Source organism: Protopterus annectens, chromosome 6.part1, assembly GCF_019279795.1.
Source record: "Protopterus annectens isolate FY-2018-M chromosome 6.part1, PAN1.0, whole genome shotgun sequence".
In the NCBI taxonomy this organism is placed as follows: Eukaryota; Metazoa; Chordata; order Ceratodontiformes; family Protopteridae; genus Protopterus; species Protopterus annectens.
In genome coordinates, this window is record NC_056738.1 from 302,260,848 (window position 1) to 302,270,847 (window position 10,000).

Below are 10,000 nucleotides of genomic sequence, written 5' to 3' on the forward strand. Positions count from 1 at the left end.
AATCACCTAATTCTTTAGTAGTTTACCACAGTCATACCTAACAGAGTTCACAGGAATAAGGGTTTGACACTCTACAACCATTTTACCAGAGTAGGATTACTAAACTTTAGAGCCAAATTTTATTTTAACTTTTGCATTATGTTGCTTCATGAATGTGTCTGACCAGTGTATATTATAAAAAAATGATATTCATTTTATAAATGTCATTATATTCCTTTTATAAATGACATTACCTTTGCCTTTCCAGTTATGAAAATGCTGATATACAGGAAGCATCTTATTTATCATGGTGATTCCATCCGTGATGTTCGAAATTTCATAGTCTGCCTTTATGCCTGTTAGTACCCTGTAGAAGAAATGGAAATACAGTAAAGAGATTCAGCATTAGTTCATGGAAATCCAGCATGCTAAAGACATTTGTAATATTAAACATAATGATGCAGTCATTTTCCATTTTGATAGATCAGATAGATCAGTGGCATTATATTCATTTAAAATACTACATAGTGTAAGATAATATAAAAAAGACAAATTAATTTTGAGAAATCAGCTCCTCCAGGCTGCGCAAAATATTTCAGTAGGCATCTCCTGAAAGAACTTAAGTGAAATTATGTTCTTAGTCTTTATTCCATGTTTCTGTTTAGCTCGTCACTTCTTATAAGATGCAGCATATATGAAGCTGTGGGTAGAATTCAGAAAAGTTACCAACAGGGATAAGCCCTTTTTACCCCATGTGGTAATCCCTTCCTGATTCAGAGAGAGCTCTGCTACAGTGTCACACCATGAAGAGGTGAAGCATGTGGGGTGGGGGTGGGGGGTCTGTTTCCATAGCTTACCAGAAATGCTAATGAGGCATTTGGAGCAGTGGCCTATGATAATTAGCTGTGTACTTTCCCATAGATAAGGCAACAAATCCTGCAGTAGTGGGGGGGGGGGGGCACTAGATATCAACAATACTCTTTATATTTTGCTCTAAAAGCACTTAAAAGATTTGCAGCACAAAAGACATGGGGGATACATTAGAAAGCTGGAATACTCTTTGTATGATGCCCTAAAGACATGCAAACGTTTTGCAGCATGAACAACATAGGACATGAAGGGAACAGTAGGCATCAGACACTGTCCTTTTATAGTGTCATTCAAAAGGCACATAAAGTTTTGCAGCATGAAAGGCGTGGGGAAAAGGGGACACTGGACACCAGAGATAATCTTTATATCTTCCCTAAAGTCAATTAAAAGGATTCAAATCATGTTCCCCTGGTACTCTTTATCATAGTTTTACTCCTTTCCACTGCTACTAGACACTAGGGATAATATTAAATATTACCTTAAGTCTTTGGAAAAAAAAGGTAAAATAAAAGGGGGGAATCTCAAACCCACTACCGTTGGCACACAGCCCAGCCTTTTAGTTGAGTGGAAGCTTTTTGCACCACCACTAGACATCAGGCATATTACCTTAAGTCTTTGAAAAAATTAGTTGAAGTGAAAGTATGGACATTTTCAAACCCTGCACCACTGGCACAGAAAAAAGCCTGTCAAGCCAGAACCTTCTCTCTCTGGGCTAACTGAGGAGGATTTGTGCTATAGTGTATTTTTTACACTAAAGGAAGTATGAAACTTTAATGTACTGAACCAAACCAAAAAAATAAAGAAAATATAAAGAAACTACAGCTACACAAACTGGTTTAATCTTTCTAGCGCCTCGGAAAAAAGCCTTCCAGAACTACAAACAAATTCATAAAAAAACACCATTAAATAGTCAACCACCTAAAACATTTCACACATAATTAAGACATTAATGATTTAATTGATTAAATACTTCCAATTACATTCATTATATAACCCTTCTACAGCAAGTGTACTTTAAGTTATAAACATTCTCTTTGCACAACAGTTTCTCTTTAAGGGTTCCCACCTCACTTATGTGTACTACTTCCTCCAGAATTCACCCTTTCAATAATGCAGCATTACTTTGAAGCAAATCTTTAAAATGTACAGCCAAAGGGCTTTCTAAATGAGCTTTTTTAATATATTGAATGTGCTCTTGAATCCTAATTTTAAAAGGCCTCTGGCTTTCCCCAATATAAAACAGCCCACACGGGCATTGTAACAAAGATAATCCCTTCAGTATTACAATTAAATTGTTGACAGGCTTAAAATTAATATAGTTAATTTTATAAAAAATGGTTCACCAGTTGTTTACATATGCAACATTTTCCACATTTAGATCTACCATAATTTACTTTAATATGTACACGAACATTTATTGTAGGAAGAACAAATTTACTATGGATTATTATATCAGCTATAATTCTTCCCTTCCTGAAAGAAATATAGTATTTATCCTATTAGCCAGATATTTGTCCTTTAATAAAATGGGCCAATAATATTTTAAAGACCAACTATTTGTTCACTAGGGACATTATAGACCATCACAAAATAACTTTAAATTAAATGTTTGGCCTTATTCACTGACTACAACACTCTAAGTTATGAGGTGCAGCAGGGCACATATAAGAGGCAACATCAGGAGTGTTCTAGTTTTAAACTATTACTTGGGCTCACTTAAAAAGTCAATACAGCAAAAGGAGTAGCTTCGCTATGCACTTTACAAACAACAGAGAGAGTGCAACTCTAATGCCTGCTATTACTGATTGACTATAAGTATCAATGATTTACATGAAGAGGGACAAAAATAAGAAGATACATCAGGTAAATTCTGTCAGCTTAGGGACAGGTAAGAGCTCTGTTGGATTGTGGGCTTGAATGTACTCATGTGCGTTGAAGAATACGTTAGGTGGAGGATGGGCCAACATAATTCCTGGGCATCCTAAAGTACTGACCACAGGGAAGTGCTTATTTATACTTGTGATAATTACAGCGACATGCAAATTAACTGATAATGAGGTTTTTCCTCATTGCGGGTAACGTCTCTGAATCCGATTTTACAGTATCTCAGAAACAGTCTCTTTTATCTGCAGCAATCACACTTGGTGGTGGGGTTCATTCTGAATCCCTGGCTGTGTTTGATTAACAGCTTGGGGAGAAGTGGTGAAAAAATGCAGTAGGCAAAGGTTGGCTCTGAATGTGGTGATGTCTTTATGAGATGCAGGAGTATCATGAAGAAAGATAAGCTACTGCAGTGTAGGGATGCAGTTAACATTATGTTAGAACTTTCTGAGGCCATTTAATTGTTTCTGGAGTGTTAATTAATCATTAATTTTGAAAGATGATAGTATCTTGTTTACGTAATCATAGGGTAGTCTGATTTCATATCAGTCAATTTATAGGTGACAAGGATATAGCTGATATTTTTATTTCAATTTATATACCATTTTGTTGCTTTGAAATATGTATATCAACAAACACATAACTTTGTTCTATTCAGGATATCTTTGAGAAATCAAACCCTGATATATAGTCCCGAAGACCTAGTTTTTTAAGTATGAGGAACTAGTCTAGAGTGGTGGCATAGGTGTGAGTGATTACCTAACAGATGGTCACATGAGAGAATGGTGGCGAGTATGACCTGCCACTGGAGCATCTTTCAGACAGAGGCCAATGGTGATGGCCACAAAAGGGTTCATGAATGATAACCAGACAGGAACAGCACTGTAATGTAGTCAATTAAGTGCATGTTACCATGGAAGCATGCTTACGACCAGCTCTGTAATATACATATTGCAAGTCACCTACAAATCAGGAAGGGAATAGAAGATAAGTGCATACCAAAACATCTGAACCAGTCACAGGTAATGACCTGCCAGCATTTGGCTTTCTGCACCATCCTACACTCCTGGCACAGATGCATGGCTTCTAATATACCATTCCCACTGTAATACAGAGACCCACAAAAGTGTTATGTGGGGTACCAAGTCAGGCAGGATAGAGTAACAAATGGGTCAATGAGATGTAAAGAGTTCTTATAGTTAGTAGTCTACCAGCATGCAATAACACAATCATACATAAGCACAAACATGGAGTCATGGTATAAATATGTCCAAACTACTCAACTGTTGACAGTCTCTGTCATTCATTTATTGTGTTTCTTTCTGACTTGCAGACATCTTTATGATGTTTCAGTTTAGTGGTTCAAACCAGCCTGTCTATACTTTTAAGCATTTTAATTTCATTATTAGGAAATTTAAAGATTCATAAAGAGGAAGAAATATACATGGCTGATAATGGGCAGATGATTAAGTAGTAGAAGAAGAAGAAAGTAAAGTGCTCAGATCTGTATTTGGATATTTTGAATTGTTACATACCATGTTCCTGACCAGGGCAAGAGGTTTAGGAAATAGAATGAATGAGTACTGATGGAGCAAATTGCGATGGGGCAGTTGTACTTAAAATGTGATGGAGTTTGTCACAAATTAATAAATAGCATTACAAAATGCATTCAAAATGCATTCAAATCAGAAAACAATATGCTGTAAATTATGACCCAGACATGATCTGTGGATACAGATCAAAAGTACAATTTCTATAGGAAGTTTAAGTCACATTTGTTTCCATTGCAGTTCAGTGAAGCAACATTCGGGGTAGAGCTTTTCTTGCAAGAGTGATATTAATGAGGAGAAAGGCACTAAGGCTGTTATCAACCACCCTGCAGATGTGTTCTAATGAATGAAGTAAGACCTGAGGCTGTTATCAACCACCCCATAGATGTGTTCTAATGAACAGAACAAGACTGAGTAGTCTTCATCCAATGTGAAGGAAGCCGAATGCATGCCTTGGCTTTAAATGTCTCAAATGGTGATAATGGACAACCTTTCTGGTGCTGACACAACCCCCTCTCACTCAGCATTAGCTGATGCATACCCAGCGACAAATGTAGCCGCAAATACGAATTGACATTTTTATCACATTTGTTAAGCAGGTGAACAGAAAACTCTGCACTAAACATATTTGACAAAAATGTTGTAATGGCAAAGAAATGCTAAACTTCACTGTGTTTATTTGAAACTCAGATGTCTGCAATTTGTATTTATGTATTTATTTACTTATGTAACAATCATATGAACTGCAGATGTGGAAGTCAGAGAGCTCAAAGATAGCTTTACAGCATGCCTCAAAATGTGAGTCATATGAAATGTTGTATGCCTTAGCTTATTTTGAAAATATGTGAAAAGTGCTGAATGGTGTTAGAACAATACATTTTCAGTCTGTGTTTTAACATTTGTTATGAAATTTGGGAAGACAATAATACACGTTTAAATATAATAGTTCAGACACATCATACAACTACAGTTAATCAGTTTTAACTTTTGCTACCCCTTGTTCAAATTTTGTTTAAAGACATAAAGATTGTTATATGGCAAAATTACAAAGAGGTTGTATTTTTAAGATACAGAAGTAAATAATTTAAAATAAACTCTTTCTGAGAATTTCAAAGTAATTGCCAGTGGCAAAATAATACTTTTTTCTCTTACATTTGCCTTCTTTTTTCTTATTATGTATATGCTTGGCATAAGTATGCATTTCAACAGACAATATATGATCACATGAACAAAGAATAAGTGCATTGTAAACACTGTAAGTAAATGTTAAATTGGCAATTGTACCTACTGGAAAATGAGTAAAAGCATTAATGGTCACTCAGATGGCATATTTTATTTTAATTCTGTATGTTCATCTTTAATGTACTTATTATTATTAGTAGTAGTACTTGCATTAGCCGTAGGATTAGTGATAGTAGTAGAAGTTGTGGTAGTAAAAATATCAGTAGTAGTAAAAGTAGTAATGGTAATAGTAGTGGTACTTGTAACAGAAGTAGTAGTAGTGATGGTGGTGGTAGTAGTAGTAGCAGTAGGAGAAGGATTGCTGATGGTGGTAGCAGCACCAGTAGCAGTACTTGTAGTAGCAGTAGGAGTAGTGATAGTAGTAATAGTAGTAGTAGTGGTGGTAAGAGCAACAGTAGTAGTAGTGGTGGTGACCCTTGTAGTAGTAGTAGTTGTATGAGTAGCAGTGGTGGTGGTAGTAACAATAGTAGTAGTACTTGTAGTAGCAGTAGGAGTAGGAGTAGTGTTCATTGTATTAGTAGTGGTGGTGGTAGTAGTCATGATGGTAAGTGTAATGGTAGCAGTTGTAGATGTGGTGGAAGTAGTAGTAGCAGTAGTAGTACTTGTAGTAAGAGTAGGAATAGTGGTAATAGTAGTAGTGGTAGTAGTAGCAGCAGTAGTAGTACTTACAGTGGCAGCAGTAGTAGTAGTAGTGGTGGTGGTAGTAGTAGTTGTAACAGTAGTAGTAGTGGTAGTTTTTGTAATAGTAGCAGTAGTAGTAGTAGTAGTACTTGTAGTAGCAGTAGGAGTAGTGTTAGTAGTAGCAATAATAATAGTAGAATAGTAGTGGCAGTAGTAGTAGTGGTGGTGGTGGTGGTGGTAGTAGTAGTAGTAGTAATAGTACTTGTAGTAGTACCGGTCATGGTAGTAGTACTAGCAGTAATAGTAGTGGTAGTAGTAGTAGTATGTGCACTGGCAGCAGGAGTAGTGGTAGTTCTAGTTGAAGGTTTCCAATATAACCTTTTAAGAATTTATTTATTGGTATGCATTGCAATATATTAATTAACATATTATTTTTTAAATTGAGAAAGGAAAACATGTAGAATACATACATTACATTAATGCACAGTTCTTAAAAAAACTTTCAGCAAATTTAAGTCAGAAAAAAGTGACTGAAGTGATTTTTTTTTTGTTAAAATTGTTGTTTTAGTCAGTTGACTTCTGCAATGCATTTTATCCTAGATACAGCAATCTCAAAGTTAGTGACATAAATAGCTGCAAGACTATGGGACCAGGGACAGAAAAACATTTTGCCATCATCTTTCAAATTATAAGTAAAAGTAGGTTTTGTGTAGTAAAAACTACATCTCTGAAAAAGATTATTTGACCATCACTACAATTATTTGAGTAATTTAAATAGGGTTCAGTTACTCTGGGGCAAAACATTTACATTGCCATAGTTTTACTTCTGCATTCAAAATTGAGTTCATAATCATCTGTTTGTTCATAACCTAGCTTTTGGAATTCTAGCTGTATTTGATATTCATGTAATTGTTATAAACCACAGGTGGATTAATAAAAACTTGGGGTACATATGACAGTATGCTATGCCATGAGAGCAAAGGCTGAACAGAAAGACTGAAGTAGTGCTAAACAATAAGGTATTGTATTTGTTAATAAACAAAGGCAAATTACAGACATCTGAGATTCATATAAACACAGCAAAGGCTTGGCACTTCTTTGCCATTATAACATTTTGTCAGTATGTTTAATGGAGAGTTTACCTTCTTAGCAAGTAAGATAAAAATGTCAATATAAATTTGAAGCTATGGGTCAGTTTATTGTTGTGTATGCAGCACCTGATGCAAAGTGACAGATGGGTGTGTCAACAACATCACTTATAAGATCATCACTGAAAATGTGATCGTGTTTTTCAATAATCGTTATAAACAAGAGACCAGGGTGAATTCTTTGCAGAATGACTGCTAGCTGAACAAACTATCAGAACCAGAAATAAGTTGTAAAATATCAGAAAGTTATTAAAATAGAAATAAATGTATTTTTCATACATCCTAATCTTTCAGTTGTACTTTGTTGATGTAAAAAATCATTACATTGCATTCAGTTAAAATATTACTACAATAAAATCATTGGACAAATTAGAACCAATCACAGATTACAACTGATTAAATTCAAATTCTGTTTCTGAGTAACAACACTATTGAAAAACATGTTCATTTTGTCAGTAGTGGAAAGTTGTGTGCCACTTCCATATTATTTCTTTTTAATAAATTGATTTTTGGTGTGCCATTTCTGGTTCCTGTATTTCATTCAGCTACTTCATGTTATCTGGATTACACTTTTTGTGTGTGTGTGTGCTTCAGGCAAAGATAATAATGCAATGTTCACATGGAATGACTCCTTGGCAGTAGACTCTTCCATTACTAAGGTTAGATCTACTGTAGATGTTCAAGGCAACACAACAAAGAGAATGAAAGAATATGAAGGGTTGCAGTTACATGATTCCATTTAAAAAACGTGGCTAAGATTGTCTCTGTGATATCCATATAAGTTATCCTCATCAGCCAATGAGTGATTTCCATTTTTACAGTATCATTAATTTAATATGTTCATGGGTGTGTACTAGGATAATGACCACAACGGCCTTTTAAGCCTAGCCATGCATGTCAAATCTCTGACAAGTTCTGGTACTCTTGTCAAGTGTAAGTAGGGGATAGAGAGATGAAACATTTACAAACAGGGGCCTGTATGATGAACCATTTAAAGGCTGCCTGTGTCCATCAGAGACATAGGTGCCAAACCAGGGATGAACTTCCTGTTCCCCATCCAGTTTTCCAAGTCACACTTGAATTAGGCTGGGGAGGAGCTCTACTTCACATGGAGGGGGAGCTTGTTCTAGAGAAGGGGTAGTCCCTGGGATACATACCTATCTGCAAGGAAGAACAAAAACAGGATCAAGTCCAAGGTTAACCAGAGTCACAGAAAAAGAACATAAATTAGAACACAATCCTCAGACTCTGCAAATGCTATACAACATTGAGTTTAATGAAAATTTAAAAACAAAAAAGCTTTTGAATCAACAGTCTTTCATTGCTTACGTAATCAGTAAATAGTCATTAAGTAGTAAATTTAAAAAATCACATGATGCAGCCAACCTATCATAAAACACTAACAATAAATGATCAAAGTCAAGTATACACAAAATTATTAATATATATATATATATATATATATATATATATATATATATATATATATATATATATATATATATATATATATAAATAATATAAGTACTTAAAATGATCTAAAATCACTTCTCGTTTTTTATACATACATACATACAGTACAGACACACACACACACACACACACACACACACACACACACACACGTGTGTGTGTGTGTGTGTGTGTGTGTGTGTGTGTGTGTGTCTGTGTGTCTATCTGTTACATTTACAGAGGTCCACATTTTGGCATCTTGCTTGGGAAAATTGTACTTAAAGTTGTTGATGATAAAGTTTCTGTTGAGGTGAAAAATTACAACTGAAAAAGTATTACTTGATATGCTGCCTTACCTTCTTACATGTTGGAGTACTGTAATACTTGATTCAACTATCATGTCGAAGTCACCTGACTGAAACATATGAAATAAACCATCCCACAGAGCACTGTCATTTGTTACTCCTACCAAGGTGGATAAGACTTGTTTGATCATCTTGGAGCTGCTCATGTTCTAGGATATTAAAACAAAAATAAATATTAAATAAATATATATTTTGTACAATACTGACTATGCAAATACATTTTCTTGCAGTTGGTGCAAATATCTATTTCAAACACATATATTACCAAGGCTGTTCATAACCTTTGGCATTTTTATAAAATGTTGCTAATGATTATATAACAGACGGATACTTACCTACTTCAGAGCAGGTGAGTGGCATCACCTGTTGTACCTGTACATCTAACAATGACATGAATGCAGTAAGTGAACAGAGTGTTATGGACAGAGACATTATCCTAACAGCCATGTGTTCTGTGGATCTAAGGACAAAAACTTTAGTGACAGAAGAAGGTAAGAGGTCAGGGAAGAAACATGAATAGGGAGGGGGATAAAAAGTGATACAATTACCAAGAGCATTTTAGAGACTTCATTGGGAAAAATGATACTGCATCATGAGCTGGTTTTATTATCCACAGGAAAATGAGCAACAACTATATTCTGAAATAGAAGTCAGTGCTAGTTATTTTATTTTCAGTGCTAAGTAGCAGTAATGAAAGGAAACAGTAAAGCTTTGTTTCCTTAGAAACAAAATAAAGTCAAGTAATCTAGAGATTTTTAATGCAGTCGTATTAACATAAGTGTGAAGAAAATGTTCCATGCAATAGCCAAGCACAACAAAAAAACACACAAGATTCAACATGCAAGATGTAGTATTAAAAATAGAAGCAGGACAACCAGGAACCAAGAAATTG

The 10,000-nt window shown here is 35.0% G+C and overlaps 1 protein-coding gene across 1 annotated transcript in view; it reads right to left on the reverse strand.

The window, feature by feature from the left end:
* The window catches only part of ABCA12 (ATP binding cassette subfamily A member 12), a 793,480-nt gene that overhangs the window by 735,032 nt on the left and 48,448 nt on the right, over window positions 1–10,000 (reverse strand). The window contains exons 6-7 of the mRNA XM_044075367.1: window positions 9,100–9,257; window positions 234–346 (exon numbers count right to left, since the gene is read on the reverse strand). Of these exons, the coding sequence (XP_043931302.1) occupies window positions 234–346; window positions 9,100–9,257 (271 nt within the window). The remainder of the gene's footprint in view (window positions 1–233; window positions 347–9,099; window positions 9,258–10,000) is intronic.